Source organism: Pseudorca crassidens, chromosome X (genome assembly GCF_039906515.1).
Source record: "Pseudorca crassidens isolate mPseCra1 chromosome X, mPseCra1.hap1, whole genome shotgun sequence".
NCBI lineage: Eukaryota > Metazoa > Chordata > Mammalia > Artiodactyla > Delphinidae > Pseudorca > Pseudorca crassidens.
In genome coordinates, this window is record NC_090317.1 from 105,598,190 (window position 1) to 105,624,296 (window position 26,107).

Genomic DNA, 26,107 nt, shown 5'->3' on the forward strand with positions numbered 1-26,107 from the left:
TTGATTCTGTATGACAGTCTCTAGATCCATCCACGTCGCAACAAATGACTCAGCTTCATTCCTTTTTATGGCTGAGTAATATTCCATTGTGTATATTTATCACAACTTCTTTGTCCATTCGTCTGTCGATGGGCATTCAGGTTGCTTCCATGACCTGGCTATTGTAAACAGTGCTGCAGTGAACATTGGGGTGCATGTGTCTTTTTGAATTATGGTTTTCTCTGGGTATATGCCCAGTAGTAGGATTGCTGGATCATATGGTAATTCTATTTTTAGTTTTTTAAGGAACCTCCATACTGTTCTCCATAGTGGCTATATCAATTTACATTCCCACCAACAGTGCAAGAGGGTTCCCTTTTCTCCACACCCTGTCCAGCATTTGTTGTTTGTAGATTTTCTGATGATGCCCATTCTGACTGGTGTGAGGTGATGCCTCATTGTAGTTTTGATTTGCATTTCTCTAATAATTAGTGATGTTGAGCAGCTATTCATGTGCTTCTTGGCCATCTGTATGTCTTCTTTGGAGAAATGTCTATTTAGGTCTTCTGCCCATTTTTGGATTGGGTTGCTTGTTTCTTTAATAGTGAGCTGCATGAGCTGTTGATATATTTTGGAAATTAATCCTTTGTCTGTTGATTCGTTTGCAGATATTTTCTCCCATTCTGAAGATTGTCTTTTCGTCTTGTTCATGGTTTCCTTTGCTGTGCAAAAGCTTTGAACTTTCATCAGGTCCCACTTGTTTATTTTTGTTTTTATTTTCATTACTTTAGGAGATGGATCAAAAAAACCTTGCTGTGATTTATGTCAAAGAGTGTTCTTCCTATGTTTTCCTCTAAGAGTTTTATAGTGTCTGGTCTTACATTCAGGTCTCGAATCCATTTTGAGTTTATTTTTGTGTATGGTGTTAGGGAGTGTTCTACTTTCATTCTTTTACATGTAGCTGTCCAGTTTTCCCAGCACCACTTATTGAAGAGACTGTCTTTTCTCCATTGTGTATCTTTGCCTCCTTTGTCATAGATTAGTTGACCATAGGTGTGTGGGTTTATCTCTGGGCTTTCTGTCTTGTTCCATTGATCTATGTTTCTGTTTTTGTGCCAGTACCATATTGTCTTGATTACTGTAGCTTTTTAGTATAGTCTGAAGTCAAGGAGTCTGATTTCTCCAGCTCCGTTTTCTTCCCGCAAGACTGCTCTGGCTATTCTGGGTCTTTTGTGTATCCATACAAACTTTAAGATGATTTGTTCTAGTTCCATAAAAAATGCCATTGGTAATTTGATAGGGATTGCATTGAATCTGTAGATTGCTTTGGGTAGTATAGTCATTTTCACAATATTAATTCTTCCAATCCAAGAACATAGTATATCTCTCCATCTGTTGGTATCATCTTTAATTTTGTTCATCAGTATCTTATAGTTTTCTGCATACAGGTCTTTTGTCTCCCTAGGTAGGTTTATTCCTAGGTATTTTATTCTTTTTGTTCCAGTGGTAAATGGGAGTGTTTCCTTAATTTGTCTTTCAGATTTTTCATCATAAGTGTATAGGAATGCAAGAGATTTCTGTGCATTAAGTTTGTATCCTGCAACTTTACCAAATTCATTGATTAGCTCTAGTAGTTTTCTGGTGGCATTTTTAGGATTCTCTATGTATAGTATCATGTCATCTGCAAACAGTGACAGTTTTACTTCTTCTTTTCCATTTTGAATTCCTTTTATTTCTTTTTCTTTTCTGATTGCCGTGGCTAGGACTTATAAAACTATGTGGAATAATAGTGGTGAGAGTGGACATCCTTGTCTTGTTCCTGATCTTAAAGGAAATGCTTTCAGTTTTTCATCATTGAGAATGATGTTTGCTATGGGTTTGTTGTATATGGCCTTTATTATGTTGAGGTAGGTTCCCTCTATGCCCACTTTCTGGAGAGTCTTTATCATAAATGGGTGTTGAACTTTGTCAAAACCTTTCTCCACATCTATTGAGATGATCATATGGTTTTTCTTCTTCAATTTGTTAATATGATGTATCACATTGATTGATTTGCGTATATTGAAGAATCCTTACATCCCTGTGATAAATCCCACCCGATCGTGGTGTGTGATCCTTTTAATGTGTCTTTGGATTCTGTTTGCTATTATTTTGTTGAGGATTTTTGCATCTATATTCATGAGTGATATTGGTCTGTAATTTTCTTTTTTCTGTAGTATCTTGTCTGGTTTTGGTATCAGGGTGATGGTGGCCCCGTAGAATGAGTTTGGGAGTGTTCCTGCTCTGCAATTTTTTGGAAGAGCTTGAGAAGGATGGGTGTTAGCTCTTCTCTAAATGTTTGATATAATTCACCTGTGAAGCCATGTGGTCCTGGACTTTTGTTTGTTGGAAGATTTTTAATCACAGTTTCAATTTCATTACTTGTGATTGGTCTGTTCATGTTTTCTGTTTCTTCCTGGTTCAGTCTTGGAAGGTTGTACCTTTCTAAGAATTTGTCCATTTCTTCCAGGTTGTCCATTTTATTGGCGTAGAGTTGCTTGTAGTTGTCTCTTAGGATGCTTTGTATTTCTGTGGTGTCTGTTGTAACTTCTCCTTTTTCGTTTCTAATTTTATTGATTTGAGTCTTCTCCCTCTTTTTCTTGATGAGTCTGGCTAATGGTTTATCAATTTTGTTTATCTTCTCAAAGAACCAGCTTTTAGATTTATTGATCTTTGCTACTGTTTTCTTTGTTTCTATTTCATTTATTTCTGCTCTTATCTTTATGATTTCTTTCCTTCTGCTAACTTTGGGTTTTGTTTGTTCTTCTTTCTCTAGTTCCTTTAGTTGTAAGGTTAGATTGTTTATTTGAGTTGTTTCTTGAGGTAGGCTTGTATAGCTCTAAACTTCCCTCTTAGAACTGCTTTTGCTGCATCCCATAGGTTTTGGATTGTCGTGTTTTCATTGTCATTTGTGTCTAGGTATTTTTTGATTTCCTCTTTGATTTCTGCAGTGATCTGTTGGTTATTTAGTAATGTATTGTTTCTCCTCCATGTGTTTGTGTTTTTTACATTTCCTTCCCTGTAATTCATTTCTAATCTCATAGCGTCATGGTCAGAAAAGATGCTGGATATGATTTCAGTTTTCTTAAATTTACTGAGGATAGATTTGTGACCGAAGATGTGATCTTTCCTGGAGAATGTTCTGTGCGCACTTGAGAAGAAAGTGTAATCTGCTGTTTTTGGATGGAATGTCCTATAAATATCAATTAAATCTATCTGGTCTATTGTGTCATTTAAAGTGTGTGTTTCCTTATTTATTTTCATTTGGATGATCTGTCCATTGGTGTAAGTGAGGTGTTAACGTCCCCCACTATTATTGTGTTACTGTCGACTTCCTCTTGTAGAGCTGTTAGCAGTTGCCTCGTGTATTGAGATGCTCCTATGTTGGGTGCATGTATATTTATAATTGTGATCTTCTTCTTGGATTAATCCCTTGATCATTATGTAGTGTCATTCCTTGTCTCTTGTAACATTCTTTATTTTTAAGTCTATTTTATCTGATATGAGTATAGCTACTCCAGCTTTCTTTTGATTTCCATTTGCATGGAATGTCTTTTTCCATCCCCTCACTTTCAGTCTGTATGTGTCCCTAGGTCTGAAGTGGGGCTCTTGTAGACAGCATATATACGGGTCTTGTTTTTGTATCCATTCAGCAACCCTGTGTCTTTTGGTTGGAGCGTTTAATCCATTCACGTTTAAGGTAATTATCGATATGTGTGTTCCTCTGACCATTTTCTTAATTGTTTTGGGTTTGTTTTTGTAGGTCCTTTTCCTCTCTTGTGTTTCCCACTTAGAGATGTTCCTTTAGTATTTGTTGTAGAGCTGGTTTGGTGGTGCTGAATTCTCTTAGCTTTTGTTTGTCTGTAAAGCTTTTGATTTCTCCATCAAATCTGAATGAGATCCTTGCTGGGTAGAGTAATCTTGATTGTAGGTTCTTCCCTTTCATCACTTTAAGTATATCATGCCACTCCCTTCTGGCTTGTAGAGTTTCTGCTGAGAAATCAGCTGTTAACCTTATGGGAGTTCCCTTGTATGTTATTTGTCGTTTTTCCCTTGCTGCTTTCAATAATTTTTCTTTGTCTTTAATTTTTGTCAATTTGATTACTGTGTGTCTCAGCGTTTTTCTCCTTGGGTTTATCCTGTATGGGACTCGCTGCACTTCCTGGACTTGGGTAGCTATTTCCTTTCCCATGTTAGGGATGTTTTCGACTACAATCTCTTCAAATGTTTTCTCAGGTCCTTTCTCTCTCTCTTCTCCTCTGGACCCCTATAATGCGAATGTTGTTGCGTTTAATGTTGTCCCAGAGGTCTCTTAGGCTGTCTTCATTTCTTTTCATTCTTTTTTCTTTAGTCTGTTCCACAGCAGTGAATTCCACCATTCTGTCTTCCAGGTCACTTATCCGTACTTCTGCTTCAGTTATTCTGCTATTGATTCCTTCTAGTGTAGTTTTCATTTCAGTTATTGTATTGTTCATCTCTGTTTGTTTGTTCTTTAATTGTTCTAGGTGTTTGTTAAACATTTCTTGCATCTTCTCGATATTTGCCTCCATTCTTTTTCCGAGGTCCTGGATCATCTTCACTATCATTATTCTGAATTCTTTTTCTGGAAGGTTGCCCATCTCCACTTCATTTAGGTTTTTCTTCTGGGGTTTCATCTTGTTCCTTCATGTGGTGTATAGCCCTCTGCCTTTTCATCTTCTCTATCTTTCTGTGAATGTGGTTTTTGTTCCACAGGCTGCAGGATTGTAGTTCCTCCTGCTTCTGCCGTCTGCCCTCTGGTGGGTGAGGCTATCTAAGAGGCTTGTGTACGTTTCCTGATGGGAGTGACTGGTGGTGGGTAGAGCTGGGGGCTGCTCTGGTGGGCAGAGCTCAGTAAAACTTTAATCTACTTGACTGCTGATGGGTGGGGCTGGGTTCCTTCCCTTTTGGTTGTTTGGCCATAGGCAACCCAACACTGGAGCCTACCTGGGCTCTTTGTTGGGGCTAATGACAGACTCTGGGAGGGCTCACGCCAAGGAGTACTTCCCAGAACTTCTGCTGCCAGTGTTCTTGTCCCCACGGTGAAGCAGCGCCAGCCGCCGCCTCTGCAGGAGACCCTCCAACACTAGCAGATAGGTCTGGTTCAGTCTCCCCTGGTCACTGCTCCTTCCCCTGGGTCCCGCTGTGCCCTCCAAGAGTGGAGTCTCTGTTTCCCCCAGTCCTGTCGAAGTCCTGCAGTCAATTCCCACTAGCCTTCAAAGTCTGATTCTCTAGGAATTCCTCCTCCTGTTGCCAGACCCCCAGTTTGGGAAGCCTGACATGGGGCTCAGAACCTTCACTCCAGTGGGTGGGCTTCTGTGGTGTAAGTGTTCGCCAGTCTTTGGGTCACCCACCCACCAGTTATGGGATTTGATTTTACTGTGATTGCGCCCCTCCTGCCATCTCATTGTGGCTTCTCCTTTGTCTGTGGATGTGGGGTATCTTTTTTGGTGAGTTCCAGTGTCTTGCTGTTGATGATTGTCCAGCAGCTAGCTGTGATTCTGGTGTTCTCACAAGAGGGAGTGAGAGCACGTCCTTCTACTCTGCCATCTTGGTTCCTCCGGGAGAAGTATTTTAATTTATCCAAATTTTAGTTTCCTCTCCTATAAATTGGTGGCAATGATGCTCTCCCTGCCCACACTGGAGTGTTGTGGTGAGAAATCCGTGGAGAAAATTACTAAAAATGAATACTGTTTAAGGTTCTGTACAGATAGAAGGTATTATTATGAATTCAGACCAAAAGAGTCTACATGTTATAACTACTTAATACTGCTTCATTTACATTGCAGCTAATGGTTCCTCTGCCTTTGTTCTGCCTGATGAAACTCTAGATTGAAACTGTAATGAATCAATCTCTCTTTCCACCTCTCTCCCTCTCTCTTATACGTCCCTTAAGGATTACGTTATGCTTCATTCTAATCGGGATAACAGCAGCAGCAAATGTTGTTTGAGACCCTACTGTGTATCAGACATTGCACTGGGTTGGTGAGGAAGAAAAAGATAAATTTGATACTTTAAGTAGCTTATCTCATCTCAAGGGTGAGGCTTGTGAGGGCCTGGCACATGTTTAACAACTTAAAGAACTCATTACTGGTTATTTTGCTACTTAGGGTAAAGACGTAGCTTACCCAAACAAATATGAGACTCATTTAGACTGAATTACGTAGAGACCACTGCTTACCTGGTTTTGCTCTTGCTTTACCGAAGAATCTTATCTCTAATGTTCAGGTAGGAGCAATTCTGTTAAAAAACAAACAACAGATTGGATCCTTTAATTCAAGAAATTTTCAAGGTGCTAAAAATTTTGGTAGAATAGCAGTGTATTTGCTGTAATGAGAACTGTACAGTGTTCTCTAGCTGGTTATACCCAAATGAATATATGGATTTTATTCTGATGTCTGTTTTAGAATTGATGATTTTCCTTCATCAGTAGCATGGTCTTTATTATGGTCTGATCTGGCTTTCCTCCCCTTGTCTTCTGCACTGGGCTACGCACCTCATGGCTCTCATTATTGCATTCTGTACTCTTTTCATTTACATTGTTTTAAGTGTATTAACGATGCATTTTACTAAAGGCTTTGCTTTTCAGATATCCTATAAAATGTTGGCTGCCTGATTTACAGGCATCATAGAATGATTATGTGCCTCTTCAGTTCTCTGTCTTTCACACCTTAACTTGAAGACTATTTCTTTTCTAATCTGTGTTCTCTTTGTTGGATCAGCATTTGTTTTATTTCTGTAGCAATGGGAGGGTCATTTTAAATCTTGTTTCGGATGCAAGTCTTTAATAGGTAAAAATGTATGTTGTATCAGATATTTATTGTTGTATAACAAGCTACCACCAAATGTATCCGTTATTTATTGTTGTATAACAGGCTACCCCCTCATGTAGTGGCTTAAAATAAGAATCATTTATCTAGCTCATGATTTGGGGGGTCTGCTTTAGGCTGGGCATATCTAGATGGTTCTTTTGCTAGTCTCAGCTGGGCTCACTCATGTATTAATGGTCAGCTGGTAGTCAATGGCCTCATTCATGTGACTGGCACTTGGTTATTGGATGAGACAGTGGATGTGACAGGGCCACTTGTCTGTCATCATTCGGTAGGCTAGCATAGTTCACATAGTGGTGAAAGGTTTCGAAGCATAGCCCAGTGGCCAAGGTTTTCTCAAACCTTTGCTTGTGTCATGTTTACTAATATCCCATTGGCCAGAACAAGTTACTTGGCCAATCCATATTCAGTGAATGGAGAAATACACTACAGCTCTCAATGGGAGCATCTGGAATATCTCATTATAAGGGTATAGATGCAGGAAGAAAAATTTGTAGACGTTTACTCTCTACCAGAGATGCTTTCACTTTTATCATCATGGCATTTCCTGTATAATATTATTTACTGTTCCCTCATAGCTGTAGCTTCAAGTATTTACTATTTCTTCAGTGCATGCCCAATATCATGAGGTTAAGAGAAGCACTTAATTTCACTTAATCTGTAATTTGAGGTGTAAGAGAGCACAAACTTGGATAGGCATAAAGGATGTCCACTACAAATGCTAAGCAAGTATATAAACCATACACACACCCATGCACACACATACCCACCCACCCCCAAAACACACACACAGGAAGAGGAGGGGAGGAGAGAGACTGAGAAAGAGAGAAATTAAAAACCCTTTCAATTAGTGATTCTCAACCAGAGGCAATTTCCCGGCCTTCAGAGGACACTTGATAATGTCTGAAAACGTGTTTGGTTATCAAAAGTGGGATGGTGCTCTGACCAAGGATACTGATAAACATCCCACAATGCACAGGACAGCCACCCACAGCAAAGACTTATATGTGCCAAAATATCAACAGTGCTAAGGTTGAGAAACACTGCTTTTTACTGAGTGCATGTATGAAGAATTTATATAATGTGAGTTTTGAATCCATATACGAGTAAGAATTCATATATGAAAATTAGAAGATGCAAACTAAAAAGGGGGAAGGCAAGGGTTATTTCTATCTTCAAATTAGTGAAGAAAGGATGCAAGTTTGCATGAAGTCAGATTGGAGATATTTCTCAAGAATAATATCTGCCTTGTGGGAGGAAGCCAGATTCACTTGATTTTTATAACCTATATTTTTATGACTAGTTCAAGGTGATCTTCTCTCCCTAATTAGAATGGATATTAGATTATTTTGTGGATACTATATATTATAAGCTATAGCTCTTGGATTCAAAAGTATTTGAGTACTTAATAATTTTTATATATTGAGTGGGACATGTAGGAGGAGTATCTGATGATCATATCAGTCTTAGAAATAGGTGTAATGGTTAAGCACACTGTCTTGGCATTGTCACTTGTTAATGTGAGATCCTGAGCAAAGTATTTTACCTTTTAGTAGAATGGGAATAATGGTAACCCTGAAAATCATTTGGTAAAAATTAAATAAAACAGGGATTATAAGTAAACTTGCCTGGCATACAGAAAACCCTGAGTAAATGATTGTGGTGATAGTGTGGGTGGTAATCTCTCTTCCAAGTAGCAGTAAATATTTCTTATTTGGATTATATTCTTAGTAGCAGAAAAGAACCAATTAAAAAATTATAAAGTAGCATCACTAAGCTTTCAAAGTCTATGGCTCTTACACCCAAAAACTCTGTTTCTAAAATCCATAAGTATAGTTGTTTATCATGAATCTTTGACTTCCAGTTCTCTAGGACTCGTCCATGTATAGCACAAGCCCTTATTGTGCTAAAATGTAAATAATTAATGATAGTTGAATCATATATATTATTTCCTCTTTAGAATGATGAGAAGGAATATAGAGAAAAATAAATGTTTATGGGTTCACAACATTTGTTTCTAATTTTCCACATGTACCTACAGACTACAAATATTTAGAGAGAAGTGAGGTTCTTTTTGAGTCCATGCATGATTTCTAATTTTGGTAACATGTACTTTCTTGTGCATGTTTCATTAAGCTACATGCCATCCTTTTAAATATTCAAAAAGAAAAATATTTTCCCATGTTGCTTACATGGAGATAGTTATTTTATCTATTGGTGATATGGATAAATAGCTAAAACAATCTTTCCTATAACTCTAGTATTAGATAGTAATTCAATTTAACCACATATACAAGATGGTACTTTTTAGATATCTGTGTTAGTGTGGGTCCAATAATTTATCATTTCATCAGTTGACTGATTTTTCAAATATCAAAGTAAAAAAATTACCCACATTCATACAACAAAGCTAGAAATAAAATGTGTTCCTTGTTTTCTTATCAACCAAAGGAGACCTGTCAATTACAGAAAAACCACGTGTGAATACTTCAGAGGAAATATTCCAAACACATTGTGTGTTTTTTAAAACATTTAGTAGTTCCTCTAAAGCTCTAAGTAAAGCTATTAGTCTGACTAATCAGGTACCCTCGAAACCAACTAAAATTTTAGACTAGAGAAATATTCTTAAAACACTTTTGAAAAAATGAGAGTTCCCTCCTGAAGCCAACACCTTTTAATCAACAAAATACTCAGAGCAAAGCTGTGGTTTGCAATAGTATATTACACCTAGTGTTACTCATGCTACTATTCTGGTGTGCCAAACTTGATTCCTTTCAGAGATTTTGAGTTTGACTTTTTGTATGCTTAACTGTGGAAGGAAAATACAATTTCTAGTAGAGTTATCTTAATTTTCTAATGAACACATGTGAAACACGTTATGTGAAACACGTTATGCTACAATCATTAGTAGTCAGACTATACAGGCTCTGTGTGTGTGTGTGTGTGTCTGTGTGTGCGTGCACATATCTATTCACATACACACATATATATGATGGGTGTATCTATCTACCTGGCTTAGTGATACACATTGTAATACATGTGGTTCTGACATGAATTGATTAACCAAGGGCACTAGCCCCCTGTTGCTGGAGGGACGGTTAATAGTGTGACACCTTAAGGACTGTTTTCCGCCTAACCCCATGCTGGAAGAGATGCTTCTTCCATCGGACTTGAGAAGAATGACCTTGGTCTCGGTGATGGTTAAAGAAGCAGAGATTTGAAGCAGCCATTCCTAGGGCCAACTCCTTGCAACCCTGGACAGTGGCCTGAGGCAAGAGGCAGACATCCAGGCAAGCCGATCAAACTGTACGGGCGTTAAACGGGGGCACGGAGGAAAGGATCCCTACCGGCGAGAGGGGAAGCCATTTTCCATGCTCCGTAAGGAAGAGAACCTGGAAACCCATCCTGGAACTTCGTGCTTAAGATTCTGTGTAGTCGTTTATGTATCCTGACTCCTTCCCTGATGAGGGTTATGGGTTGAGAGAACTCTCAACAAATCCTCTTTCCATCTTTTAAATGATGGAGTTAACAGAAAACTCCCATGGGATGACGAAATATCCCTGCCTGACCCTTGGTGTCAAGATTCTGTGGCTCAGTCTGGACAAAACCACTTAAACTGCCTCCTTACAGATCCGACCAGCCCACACTTTACCTAATGAGGTGATTTGCTTATGTTTCTAGTAAAAGGACAGTGGAAAAGAAGCAACCTAATTTTTTTTTCTCTTTAGCTAAAAGTAGAGGCATCGGAATATGCAGTATGAGTCAATATATGATATACATAATAAAATATGATCAATGTTCTCAGGACCTCAGGCTTCCCTGGTGGCACAGTGGTTAAGAATCCGCCTGCCAGTGCAGGGGACACGGGTTCGAGCCCTGGTCTGGGAAGATCCCACATGCCTCAGGGCAACTAAGCCTGTGCACCACAACTACTGAGCCTGTGCTCTAGAGCCTGCAAGCCACAACTACTGAGCCCACGCACCTAGAGCCCGTGCTCCACAAGAGAAGCCACAGCAATGAGACGGCCGCACACTGCAGTGAAGAGTAGCCTCCGCTTGCCGCAACTAGAGAAAGCCGCACACAGCAACAAAGAACCAAAGTAGCCAAAAATAAATAAATAAAATAAATAAATTTATTTAAAAAAATGTTCTCAGGACCTCAAAATTTTTCCATTGAAGCATCTTGCTTAATAAAAAAATTAAAGTATGTGCACATACATGGATCTAGAGACAAGTCTTTTTAGGAAGAATGAAATATTTCAAGTAGTGTTGTAGATAGAATTGACCCTAATAAAATGTGTGTAATAGATGGAGATTAGCCTCTTTCTACTTCATGATATAGCACTTTTTTTCTCTAGGAGACCCAAAGTTTCTGGAGTTTAGAACCCAGCTCTCAAGTACTATCAGCTACCCTCTAGCCATATTACAAATAAAATTAAAATTCCCCAACCCTAATAATGGTGCAAGATTCTGTTCTTCCTAGTGATGGTTAGATTTCAGTAATAAAATGTTAAGGATTCAAAGTGTTTAAGACCCAAAAGAATGGTGTAATTCTATGCCTCATAGAGATTTTTAGTTATAAACGTACCCTGGTCCTCCACAAAACATAGAAATCTAGAGTTGGTATTTGAAAAGGAATTGAGACTTTTGTCTGGGGAAGGGAGAGGAGTTTTCAAGAAGAATATAGAGCATATGGAAGGGCACGAAAGGGTGAGATGGTCTGTGCTCATGGGAGAATGCCATATAGAGACTGAGGTGTGGGGAAGCATGGGAAGAATGGAGGGAGATGAAGCTGGAGTATGAAGTCTGGTTCTAAGAGCACAGGACCTGGAAAGCCGTGCTGATTTAGAAAGTGAGCAGCCAATAAACATTGAGCAGCAAAAGGGAAAGGAGGAGGAAAAAACACACACATACACATGCTAGGAGGTGACTTAACATATCAATTCATAAAATACTAATTAGAACAATTCCATGTGATTGGTACTGTTTTCTTCATTATGCGGGTAAATGATCTGAGGTTCAGAAAAGTTCAGTTTAGCAAGCATGGTACAATCCCTTACCTCCAGATGCCTGTAATCTTGTCCAAGATTGTATATCTGGGAAATGGTAAGACCAGCTCCCTGTGAGGGAAGTACTATTATAATCTCCATTTTAAAGAGGAGTAAATGGAGATTCAGGGAGGTTAAGTAACCTGCCTAGGGTTACACAGCTAAAAAATGGCAGAGCAAGGGTTTAAATCCATCAGTCTAGCCTTAGATAGTCTGTTTTATACTCTGCTTCTTGATCCAGTGTTGTTTCCTGCTTTTCCCCCCTTGATAGAAAAGTAGGGAACATAAGAATTCATTGGTTCTATTTTCTCCCTTTAATATTTGACTTTCCATTGCCTTCCCCAAGCAGTGGCTCATTATTTTCTTGTTCTTAAAATAGCTAAAATCACCTAAACAGCAAGAGCCTTGGCATGTTCTGTGTTCTAGGCTTCGAGAAACTGTCTTCAGATGTTCTCTTTTAGCACTTGCCTTGGATAGAAGGCCTCTAAGTTTACTGAAAATCTTGCTGTGCATAGACCTTTTTTGTTTGTTTCATTCATTTATTCAGAGGTCATCAATTGAGCATCTTCTAGATTCTAGAACCTGTGGAAGGTGCAGAAGATAAAGCAGTGAGCAAAATGGAAAGTTTCTCCTCCCTTCCCCGTAGGTAGAAAGATGTTTTCAGGTGTTGAGGACTGGAGGAGACAAGACCAGCCATGTCCTGACTGACCGGTCCGTAAATCAGATCCTTTGCCCATGATCAGGGCACAGATGGCAGCATTGCTCTGCCTCTCAGCTCTCCTCTGAATCTGTTTCAGCTGTCTTTCTACTTGGTGATACTTTTTCCTCATTGGAGAATTTTGTGATTTATCATCCCAATATTAACTGTACTTTTTAGTCATCTTAAAACGTTCTGTTTTTCGATCTCTGGTCATAGCCTTTCTTTTCAATAGACTTTTCCCTCCACCCCCCCAATGTGTTTTCCAGAAAACACTTGAAGTTTGATGATTCTCTGCATTCTCGTCCTTCACTGTAGAGAAATTTAAGATGATGTGATCATTTCCACTTCATTAAACACTTCTTTGTTGGTCAGAAGCAAGTCTACAGAAAAAAATTGCATTCCTTCTTTCTTTTGAGGGTGAATTTTTCAATAAGTCAAGTTAAAAAAAAAAAAAAAAAACCTTGTCTGGCACTTCCCAGAACCTTGAAATCCTCCTAAAATACTGTATGTTGCCTGAGTATCTGTTGTTATCTATTTTCAGAACAATTTGTCCATATTTCCTAGTCAGCTAGACATTCCACAGTTAGCTCCTACAGTGATATTTTAATTTAGCTCTCTTTTCATCCACACCCATGCATTCTCTCCAGGGATTCAGCTCCTCTCTTGGAATCCCTTTTAAGATTGCTAGATCCTATTGGCTCCCATGCTTTCTCCTACTAGACTGTTGGATCACAAGATGCTATTTCTGCTTCAAATTATGTTTCATTCTTTCTAGAAAAAAGCCTCAGAGTAGTGAGATAGCTTTGGGAAACTATTTATTCTCTGTCTCCTCAGTATCATTGTCCTTTAGTTGTTACTTCTTGGCATTAGTTTTTTATTCCATCTGACACCTCACTTTTTTTCTTTCTACCTTGTTCAAGATTATTTCTTCCATCTGTAGGAACCTCTTGTTCTCCCCAAGAAGCTTGAGAGACAAGAGACTTTCCTCCATTTCTTTCATCATCTTCTCTAACAAAAAGACAACCTTAAAAAGGCAGAAAGTAATATAACCATGAAAAGTAATTTATGGCCACCTCAGAATGGAATGCCCGTATGGCGCATTTTCTTCATGTTTCTGGAACAGTTCTCTTGTCATCCGTGCCTCTCAGGCTTCCCGTTGACATGCTGTGTTTTGCAGCTTTCCCTCAAAGCGTCCCTTCTGAACTATATAGGCCACTCTTTCTCTACTACCAGTCTCCTGGATATATTAGGCTCCAGAGGCCATTGGCTATAAACTAGACCTGACATTTCTTGCCCTTCTTCACGCACCTTCGATAATCCAGCTGTTGGTATTTAGTGTCAATTCACACCAGCAAATTCAGCCCCCTTCGGTACATGTAGGGCCACACAAGACCTTTGACTGAGTTTTCCCCAAATATTTTACGTATTTCGACCCCTTATCTCTAACTTCTTACCATATTTGTTATCACCGTGCTTCTTATTTATCAGATATTTATAAAAATAGTAATACCTAACAGTATTACCTACTAGTGTCCGGAACTATGCTAATATTTTCCTGTTATTTTTCTGGTATTGTTCTGTGTACATTTCTTGTATTAGTCATTGAATCTGTACAACTGCCCCTTTGACATTTATCCTGTCATTATCCCTCCTTGCTGAAGAGAAAACTTGAAATTTAGAGAAGTTTAGTAACTTAACCAAGGTCACAGAGTTCCTAAGACAGAGAAGGATTCTCTCCCAGGTGTTTTCACTCCAGAACTTCAGATCTTAACTGTTACCATGTGCTACCTTACACTACAGTGTTCATCACTATTCATATTAATTTAATATTTCTTAATAACCTTGAAACAGTGTTTCACTATCCAAGTGGAAAAACTTTCCTAGCTCTGATTTTCCAAAAATAATGTAGCTTGCGTTTTCTTCACTGCTAGCCACTTTATTACCAGTCTGAAAGAAAAGGAAAAAATATATAAGCTGCTCCCAGTATAAAATACAGAGCAAAGACAAGAACATTTCATTGGCTTTGATTTCCCTAGAGTCCACCTCCAAACTAATTTACTTCCTATTCAAGGAAATCATAAGTTCGAATTAAGATCTTATCCAATCTTTACTTTTTTCTTCCCCTTGAATGAAAAAAATAAGTAAAACTTATTCACCTGGCAAAGCCTGAATACTTTATATTTTTCTTTACCGATTCCACAACCTGTATAATTGTTATTGAGAAGGACTTTTTAAATTAAATCAGTTGCTCAGCCATGATGATAATCAAAATCAGTTTGAAAGATTGTTAAATATGTATTAATGAAAAGTTGGAAACTTTGAATTTTTCTATCGTGGTACTATATAAAGTATCCACATTAGGATACTTTATAAATTGTATTTATAATTTTTAAATTATATTTATAATGTCATAAATAATACTTTGGCTCAAATTGTTACACCTAAATTAGTTTTATTATTATTGAAATTGGCTTCTTGTGTTTCTAATTTTTCTTTTTTTCTTTTTTCCTTTTTGAAAAAAAAAATTTAGCTCCTAGTCAGACTGTCACTCTGGTGACACAACCTGTGGTTACCAAGGAAACTGCCGTCTCCAAACTAGAAATGCCATCTTCCTTGCTGTTGGAGGTACCTGCTCTGGCAGATTTCAACCGGGTTTGGACAGAACTTACCGACTGGCTGTCTCTGCTTGATCGTGTTATAAAATCACAGAGGGTGATGGTGGGTGATCTTGAAGACATCAACGAGATGATCATCAAGCAGAAGGTATGGGGGAAAAAAGAGAAGGGCTGGCAGAGGTTTATCTTTAAAGTGAAGATTTTCCACAAGTCATTTCCCACCAGTTTTTAGGTAGCTTTTCTCTGTGAGCCAACACACTACTCTCTCTACTCTCTTCGGTCTAAGTATGATCAAGGAAACAAATGAATGCAGTTGTCTAAAACAACCATAAATTACAAAGGAATAATACAAGTAAAAAAGCTTAGCCCTTAAAGTATAGTTGGCTTAATTAAATTCACTAAACATCTGATATTTTTAAAACCTATTTTATATCAAGTAAATAGCTCATTTGAGCTGTCTACATTTGAAGTGTTTGTTTTGGCACTCTGCAGCCATAATATATTACAGAATCGAATATAATAATCTGGGAATTGGTTGTTCACTCTTCTGAGTCGTCCATGCCAATTCTCCTCCTCCAGTGATAAGGATAATTGAAAATAAGCTCCAAATAAAAAAAGAGAAAAGTAACAAAACATAATATATTTTTAAATACCTTAGATCTTAATATTCGTGTTTATTTAATGCCATACTCAAGTAAGCATGTTTTTAATACAACGATTGCATTTCTCAGCCTCATTGGAATCCATTCTGCAAAATTATGACATCAATGAGAAACATCAGAATACATTGACATAAATACGGTTTACTTAGCTAAAACAAATATACTATATATCTTTTATATTTCTGAATGAATAAGAAAAGTAGATTTGAAAGGTTTATATGCTATAGTTTTTTCACTTGTAAACGATGTTCAAGTCTTTTCTAAAGAAGTAATAAATTGTACTGAAGTTGTTTAGAAATACTTTTTGAAAAAACAGGGACTAGGGCAGACAGATTTCTTTTTAAAATGAACTTCAGCAATTCAGTAGGAATGAAAATAATTTAATAGTAAACAACCTGCATTTAAAGTGTCTTGATCTTAGACTCAGAGGACCTGAATTCAGTGGGTTTTTTTGTTTGTTTGTTTGTTTGTTTGTTTTTGCGGTACGCGGGCCTCTCACTGTTGGGGCCTCTCCCGTTGCGGAGCACAGGCTCCGGACGCACAGGCTCAGTGGCCATGGCTCACGGGCCCAGCCGCTCCGCGGCATGTGGGATCTTCCCGGACCGGGGCATGAACCTGTGTCCCCTGCATCGGCAGGCAGACTCTCAACCACTGCGCCACCAGGGAAGCCCCAGTGGTCTTTTTTTGTCATTTGCAAATGGCATGATTGTGGTCAAATCATGCTCTGGATCTTGGTTTCCTCTTCTAGGTACAAGGCACAAAGGATTCACATATACCATAGTGTTGGAGATGTGTGAATATAAAGATATGTAAATATTATATAAATATATATGTATAGTTTGTTTTACTACTGCTTTATAACAAGTATTAGTAGCCAAATTTTTCCAAAAAAGCAACCGAAGCTCATAGATGTCACACTCCTAATAAGTAGCAGAGCAAATATTCAAATCCAAGTCTGTTTGGTGCCTAAGCCTGTGTTCTTACTACGTATACTGCCTGCCAGTATTAACTGTAAATGTGGCTACCATTTGGTGATATATGTGTATTTGAATATATAGTGTATGTCAGACACAAAGCTAAGCATTTTACAATTGCAGTGTGCTGATACATAAAGAAACAAGAGGTACATTCTTTCACGATATCATATTGAGCTATTCCAGTACTTCCGGGACTATTCCTAACCAGAGGAGACAGTATGTTATGATGTTTAAAGCATGGGCTTTGAAATTAGATTGTATGGGGTTAAAGTTTGGCTCCTCTACTATAGCTGTGTGACCTTGGGTAAGTTATTCAGCCTCCCTGAACCTGAGGTCATCTATCTATACAATGTGGATAATGATACTATCTTCCTTATAGGTGGTCATGAGGATTAAATTAGGTAGTACATGAAAATGCTTCCCACCTTGCCTTGATTACTGCAAGTATTCAACTAATGTTAGTAATTAATATTAGGTGCTAAGCAAACTATGTAAGTCTGCCTATTCATGGTATTTGTGTTGTGCAACCTGTATGTCATATAATAATATTACACGAAAATAAGAGCTCATTTCCACACCTGGACCCCATTCTGCTAATGACATTATGGCCTCCTGTAAAAGACACTAGATACTAGAGTGGGAAAGATAATTCACACTCCTTTGTAAAACGTTTGATGCCTCTTCAAAGTGATAGTCTTTAACTACAGGTCCAAAAGTAATTCAGAGGAGAAGTTCAAGTGCCATGTCTAGGGTCACAGAAAGCCAGTACAGTTGTCAGTCACACAAGGGATTGGTTCTGGAATCCACCATGGATAACAAAATCTGCAGATACTCAAGTCCCATAGTTGGCCCTCCATATCCGTGGATTCTGCACTGTGGATTCTGCATCTGCAGATACGGGGGGCTGATTGTATTTTTATTGAAAAAAAATCCCCGTAGAATTGGACTTGCATAGTTCAAACCTGTGTTATTCAAGGGTCAACTGTATTATAAATGTTCACACACACACACACATACACACACACACACACACACATATACACCTGTAATCTCTCTTCTCTTGCTAAATAGTGGGGATGATTTTCCTGCTTCTTCCCCTTACATTAAAAAAAATTATAAAGATATTGTCAATTCCTGCCTTGTATAGCTACAGTCACTAAATGGTCAGTAAAATGACCCTAAATAAACATTAAACAAATGTGTGTGTGTGGAGGGTTATAAAAAAGAGAAGTGAGTTTGGGGAAGTATTAATTGTAATATCAGAGAAGAAATATTTCCTCTATGTAGAGTTTTAAATAAAGCAATTCTAATTTTACTGTTTGAGGTGTGAGAAACGATGCAGTGTTCCATCTGTGCTTTATAAACTGTAAAACGCTATCAATGTCTATTTACTCATATATTCTTTTAGTAAATTTTTATTGAGTGACTACTAAGTGCCTGGGAAATACAGAGTTAGACAAGATAGGAATGCACAGATTAAAGAAGATGATGGGAATAAAAAGCAATAATAGCACTGTGATAGAAATAAATTTCAGGATAATACCTAGCACATATTTAGCGTTAATGACGCTAGTCACTGATCTAAATGATTTGTGTGTATCACTTAATGCTTACAACAACACTGTGAGATTTATACTAAAGCACAGTGAGTGCTTGTGTAAGTAATGTTGTAAGTAACTTGCTCAACGTCAAGTAGTAAAAAGATAGCAATGAGATTTGAACCTAAGCAGTCTGGTTCTAGAATCCCCACCCTTAGATGCCGTAGTTTTCCACTTCCCTGGGAATCCTTGGGTGATGCTCTAGGGACTTACTTCATGGAGAGGGCATCTAACTAAGCCAAGGAGGAGAAGAGATGTCAGGAAAAGCTTCTTGAAGAAGATAAAACCTAAGCGAAGCATTAAAGAACAACTTGGAATTAACCAGGTAGATAAAATGACAAAGGCGATCCTGGCAGAAGGAACTGTGCTTTTCACTGAAGTAAACAGTGCAGTATGTGATAGAAATTGTGATTCCATCTGGCTGAAGCTAAGGGGATGAGGAAGAAATTTATGAGGTTGCATAGAGGAGGGTAGGACTAAAAAATGGGGACCCTTCCTTGCCAGACTAAGGAGGGTTTTTAAAATAAATTATAATTGACATACAATATTATAATAGTTTCAGGTGTATAACCTAGTGATTTGATATTTTTATCTGTTACAAATTTGTATGATTTAATGCGTTAATCTGTTATAAAATAAGCCACCATACAGAACTATTACAATACAGACTAAGGAGTTTTGATTATGGCCTGCAGGTGGTAACAATCTTGAAAGGATTTTAAACAGAGAAGTAAAATCATCAAATGTAGTGTAGCTGCATATTAGGTAGGTTTCTCTCCATGCAAGCAAGGGAAAGTACCCTCTGATTAACTCAGGCAGAAAGTAAACACTGTAATTAGCTTGAAGGCAACGGAAAAAGACCTAGAAAAAGAAAACGGACCTGAGTATGCCTGGGCATTTCGCTAGCAGGTACTACTCGAGTCTCTTTGTGATCCTCTTTTGCTTTATACTGTGTAACTGTTCAAAATTTAAAGTCCTGGGAGGAGTCCAGTTGACCATGCTTGGGTCACACCCCCATCTCTTAGCTAGAGGAGAGCAGAGAACACTGATTTAAAACGCTTTCCTTCCAAAGCTCCTTACACTGGGGGAGAGATCATTTCCTCACCCCTCCTCCCAATGTAAGCAATATGTTTATCTGTTTTAACTTTGCAATATGGAGACCTGAAATAAAACTATTTATGTCCCAGTACTCTAAATATAAGTTTGTTTGACACCTGCACATACAGTAGTTGGTTCTCAAAAAAATGTAGATTGTGAGGGAGCTTCAAGATGGCAGAAGAGTAAGACGGGGAGATCACCTTCCTCCCCACAGATACACCAGAAATACATCTACACGTGGAACAACTCCTACAGAACACCTACTGAACGCTGGCAGAACACCTCAGACCTCCCCAAAGGCAAGAAACTCCCCACGTACCCGGGTAGGGCAAAAGAAGAAAGAAAAAACACAGACAAAAGAATAGGGACGGGACCTGCACCAGTGGGAGGGAGCCGTGAAGGAGGAAAGGTGTCCACACACTAGGAAGCCCCTTCGCGCGCGGAGACTGCGGGTGGCGGAGGGGGGAGCTTCGGAGCCGCGGAGGAGAGCACAGCAACAGGGGTGCGGAGGGCAAAGCGGAGAGATTCCCGCACAGAGGATCGTTGCCGACCAGCACTCACCAGCCCGAGAGGCTTGTCTGCTCACCCGCCGGGGCGGGCGGGGCTGGGAGCTGAGGCTCGGGCTTCGGAGCTTAGATCCCAGGGAGAGGACTGGGGTTGGCTGCGTGAACACAGCCTGAAGGGGGCTTGTGCGCCACGGCTAGCCAGGAGGGAGTCCGGGAAAATGTCTGGACCTGCCTAAGAGTCAAGAGACTTTTTCTTGCCTCCTTGTTTCCTGGTGCGAGGAGATGGGATTAAGAATGCAGTTTAAAGGAGCTCCAGAGACTGGCTCGAGCCGCGGCTCTCAGCGCGGACCCCAGAGACTGGCATGGGATGCTAAGGCTGCTGCAGCCACCAAGAAGAAGCCTGTGCGCGAGCACAGGTCGCTCTCCACACCCCTCTTCCGGGGAGCCTGTGCAGCCCGCCACTGCCAGGGTCCCGGGATCCAGGGACAACTCCCCCGGGAGAACGCACGTCGCGCCTCAGGCTGGTGCAACGTCACGCCGGCCTCTGCCGCCGCAGGCTCGCCCCGCATCCCTACCCCACCCTCCCCCTGGCCTGAGTGAGCCAGAGCCCCCGAATCACGGGCTCCTTTAACCCCGTCCTGTCTGAGTGAAGAAAAGCCGCCCTCAGGCGACCTACACGCACAGGCGGAGCCGAATCCAAAGCTGAACCCCGGGAGCTGTGAGAACAACGAAGACAAAGGGAAATCTCTCCCAGCAGCCTCAGGAGCAGCGGATTAAGTCTCCACAATCAACTTGATGTACCCTGCATCTGTGGAATACCTGAATAGACAACGAATGAAACCAAATTCAGGAGGTGGACTTCGGGAGCAACGATGTATATGTTTTTTTCCCTTTTTATTTTTTTATGAGTGTGTATGTGTATGCTTCTGTGTGAGATTCTGTCTGTATAGCTTTGCTTTTACCATTTGTGCTAGGGTTCTGTCTGTCCGGTTTTTTTGTTGTTGTTGTTTGTTTGGGGTTTTTTTAAAGTATAGTTTGAGCATTTGTTATCATTAGTTGATTTGTTTTTTAGTTTGGTTGCTCTCTTCTTTCTTTTTAATTTTTTTTATTACTTAAAATTGCTTTTAATTATTTTTTATTTTAATAACTTTATTTTATTTTACTTTATTTTATTTTATCTTCTTCTTTCTCTCTTTCTTTCTGAGCTGTGTGGATGACAGGCTCTTGGTGCTCCAGCCAGGCATCAGGGCTGTGCCTCTGGAGTGGGAGAGCCAAGTTCAGGACACTGGTCAACAAGAGACCTCCCAGCTCCAAGTAATATCAGACGGCGAAAATCTCCCAGAGATCTCCATCTCAACACCTACACCCAGCTCCACTCAATGACCAACAAGCTACCGTGCTGGCCACCCCATGCCAAACAACTAGCAAGAGAGGAACGCAACCCCATCCATTAGCAGAGAGGCTGCCTAAAATCATAATAAGGCCACAGACACCCCAAAACACACCACCAGACGTGGACCTGCCCACCAGAAAGACAAGATCCAGCCTCATCCACCAGAACACAGCCACTAGTCCCCTCCACCAGGAAGCCCACACAACCCACTGAACCAACCTTAGCCACTGGGGACAGACACCAAAAACAACGGGAACTACGAACCTGCAGTCTGCAAAAAGGAAACCCCAAACACAGTAAGTTAAGCAAAATGAGAAGACAGAGAAACACACAGCAGATAAAGGAGCAAGGCAAAAACCCACCAGACCTAACAAGTGAAGAGGAAATAGGCAGTCAACCTGAAAAAGAATTCAGAATAATGATAGTAAAGACGATCCAAAATCTTGGAAATAGAATGGAGAAAATACAAGAAACGTCTAACAAGAAACTAGAAGAACTAAAGGGCAAACAAACAGTGATGAACATCACAGTAAATGAAATTAAAAATTCTCTAGAAGGAATCAATAGCAGAATAACTGAGGCAGAAGAACGTATAAGTGACCTGGAAGATAAAATAGTGGAAATAACGATGGCAGAGCAGAAGAAAGAAAAAACAATGAAAAGAATTGAGGACAGTCTCAGAGACCTCTGGGACAACATTAAATGCACCAACATTCGAATTATAGGGATCCCAGAAGGAGAAGAGAAAAAGAAGGGGACTGAGAAAATATTTGAAGACATTTTAGTTGAAAACTTCCCTAATATGGGAAAGGAAATAGTTAATCAAGTCCAGGAAGTGCAGAGAGTCCCATACAGGATAAATCCAAGGAGAAACACACCAAGACACATGTTAACCAAACTGTCAAAAATTAAATACAAAGAAAACATATTAAAAGCAGCAAGGGAAAAACAACAAATAACACACAAGGGAATCCCCATAAGGTTAACAGCTGATCTTTCAGCAGAAACTCTGCAAGCCAGAAGGGACTGGCAGAACATATTTAAAGTGATGAAAGAGAAAAACCTACAACCAAGATTACTCTACCCAGCAAGGATCTCATTCAGATTTGATGGAGAAATTAAAAGCTTTACAGACAAGCAAAAGCTAAGAGAATTCAGCACCACCAAACCAGTTTTACAAAAAATGCTATAGGAACTTCTCTAGGGAGGAAGGGAGGGAGATGCAAGAGAGAAGAGATGTGGGGACATAAGTATATGTATAAGTGATCCATTTTGTTGTAAAGCAGAAACTAACACACCATTGTAAAGCAATTATACTCCAATAAAGATGTTTAAAAATAAATAAGTAATAAATAAATGATATCATGGAGATAAGTAATAAAAAGAGGATGCATTTATAGTACAACAAAATGTTATTCTTCGTTAATAATTAATAATTATTTTTCTCATTTCATAATATTGTTCTAATCAATTTTGCTCCAAATATTGCAATAATGTCTCAATCTTGAATATATTGTTAAATATATTAGAGCTTTATATTTACACAGATTTCACAATAAAAAATTGCAAGATAAAAAAATGTAAATTGCTTTATGCATAATGTGAATGAAATGTGATAAAGAAGATTCATTTTTAACAGAGATTAGAGCTGGGGGATTGTAATTGTAGCTGCAGAGCATCAGAAATTAGAGATGATGTAATAAAATGTCTTATGACTCTGGGAAAACTTAGTTTCGAATTTATTAACTTCAGATCAAACTTTAGACATGCAGTGATTAAAATATAGTCCCCAGAAAGGGAATAAGGACACGGCCTGTGAATAAGTTAGCTTTTCATAGTTGTAGATCTTGAATTGAAAAGTCACGCATTTGATACTGTTTCTGTTCTCCTTTAGCATAAGTTGTTTAATTAAATTCTTATTTTAGAAAACGGGGCTGCTACCATTTAGAAATGAAAATAACTTTTACTAAGTGAATTACATTAAGCAAAAAATAGAAGTTAAAATTACAACTGTAATTTTTAAAAGATTGTTAAATTTAGCCATTTAAAAAATTAAGCAACTCGACTGCTTAATTTTAGAGTAAAAATTATACCACTATATTGTAGAGGAATAGAGATGTGTGTGAAATATGCAAATTAAGCCTTTAAAAGTAAAACATACATGAAGCTCTAAGTTTATTTTCTAAAATTGTGAATTTATAGCAGAGGATGACTTGTAATTTATAGTTTAGTGTCAGAGAAATCTGATAAAAAAATGCTTTTCCTATTTCATCACATGTTTAAGTAAAATAGCTCTGAAATAAAATTGTTGTGACAGTTATTCACAGTTTTCTTTTACTGACACAATCTATCCAATGAAGGAGAAAAATGGAAGGAGGGATGGAAGGTGAGAAGGAGAGAGAGAGGTTGGGGGTAGAGGGTTGTGGCTGGCAGATCTGGGGACAGGTTGTGGCAATGGATAACTGTAATGTTATCAATAGGTAGGATTTAGGTGGCCATTTGATATTGTTGTTTTTTCTACTACTGGTCTCTGATTGCCTGTGCTAAATGAATTATAGTCTTTTTTCAGGTCGTCTTGGCCAGGTGTTCAGGGTAATTCACCACTAAATCTGAGCCACAGGCACTTGTATTGAATAGAGAATCGGCAAAGAGTTTTAGCCTCTGATAAGACCTCTCCAGATTGGCGTTGAGACAAATTGGCCAGTCTGGACAAGGTGATAATAGCATTGTTCAAGATTCATTTTTAGCTGCACATTATACTGCTACCTGGGAGATTTCATTATCCAAAGATTGAACAAGCAGTCTTAGTGGGTACAGTGTATATTTAAATGGGAGATAATTACTTGGATGTGCTTAATTTTTTTATTATTAGGGTCAAAGTCTTTAATAAAAATTCTATGATTATTTTTTAAACTCTGGCTATATCTACACAGAGAGCAATTGAATGGCTCCAGAATCATTCTGATTATAACTTTAGTTGAATAAATTCAGCCACAATCTGATGACAAAAGAACTTGTCTAGCATGGACTTAGAAGGATTAGTGGAACAATGTGGGGGGGAAATGGCACTGATTGTTTAAACTAAAAACAAAACACAATGTTTCTTGGTATTATTCTATTGCCATGAGCGTAGCAGAAAAGTGGGTATTACAAATAGTTTTTCCCTCATTCAATCAATGAGAAAGGTTACAGACAATGTAGTAACATGGTCTACGGTCACTTAGTGAATGTAGATGCCCTAACGTAAATACAGACCTCGTGGGAAATAGATGTTTCTTCTTTTTGTTTTTCTGTGAGCCCCACCACGCCCCTTCTTAAACATCTCCTCATTTCTCCACCAAAGTTATAGCAGAACAAACTAAAACTAAACAGTTTATTTCCATTGGTATCCAACGGATTTCACAAGTTAGATGACAGTCATCTTAGTGTGAGGAGATTGATGATTCTGTTTTTCTCTTTTCTCAAACAACCATTCAGCCCTGATCATCTCATCTGTTCATTTCTGCACAACCTTGTTTAAGAAGCACCTTACCAGAGTTTGTTGTCTTTCTATATATGGAAGGTGTATGTTGCATTCTACAAAGAATCATGTTGTACTATGTTTGCCTGAAGAGATTTGCAAATTTGTACTGCAGTTATCTTCTGACAAATGTACATGTCCCCTGTAGAAAGCTCATAACTCTGGATCACTGTTCTACATGCGTGCAATTTTCTTTCCTTACCTAATGAGAGCCACATTCGCTGTTATCTTCACTGAAGATTGTTAAAATATGTCAGTGTCAGTGATATGATTTATACTCTCATAGATCATGACAAAATTAACTCCCATGAATACAAAGCAAACAATTCCCATTTTCAAAATATTATAATAACCTTTTTACGGAAAATGGTATCATACACATTTTTTGCTTAAAGATAAACATAAGGTTTACCAAACCACATATCCCAATGTCTGTGAATGGAAATGTATATCTTACTACATTTCAGTTCAGTTCACTGTAAAATTTTGTCAAAACCTTGTCAGGTAAAACTGAACCATAATATTTACATGAATTCTGATAAAAGCCAGTATATTGTGTTTTCAATGAAATACCAGTGGGATTCTGATAAGGAAGTTTATGTTTGTTATTGTTTTTATTGTTTTTAGTTATTGTTTTTAAATAGTGAATTATATTTATAAATGTCCTTGCTTGGGTTTAGATAGAGATTCCTTTACATGAAATGGCTTTTTTTTCATAAAAATACCTAAAATCTGGTCTTCTTTCTTCTATAAGAAAGCAGTATAATTCAGTGTCTTTTAATCTTTTTTGAAAGCTGCATAATGTTATTATACCCTGAATATTATTACCTGCTTTGGGAGCTTTTATCGTTTGGGGTCCTTGATGTCTATAATTGAAGTTACAGTGTGTTATAAAGTAGGTTCGTATTACTCTGAATGTTAGGGTAATGTTAAGATAATGTTAATGTCAGGTACATGGTTCTTTGTTCATTTATTCCTTAATTCAGCCAATAGTCTTTGAAAACCCATGTTACAAAGAACATTAGGAAATGACATTGGAAAGAGATAGTGGAATAAGAGTTTGGATTTAAATTTGATTTCCTGTGTATGTCAGCGAATAATTGAGAAAGAGATAAACCATTGATC

At 38.5% G+C, this 26,107-nt stretch overlaps 1 protein-coding gene across 2 annotated transcripts in view; it reads left to right on the top strand.

Annotated features, from left to right (window-relative positions):
• The window catches only part of DMD (dystrophin), a 2,128,065-nt gene that overhangs the window by 1,428,607 nt on the left and 673,351 nt on the right, over positions 1–26,107 (top strand). For both annotated transcript variants that reach the window (XM_067723245.1, XM_067723244.1), the window contains exon 51: positions 15,144–15,376. In XM_067723245.1, coding sequence (XP_067579346.1) covers positions 15,144–15,376 — 233 coding nt within the window. The remainder of the gene's footprint in view (positions 1–15,143; positions 15,377–26,107) is intronic.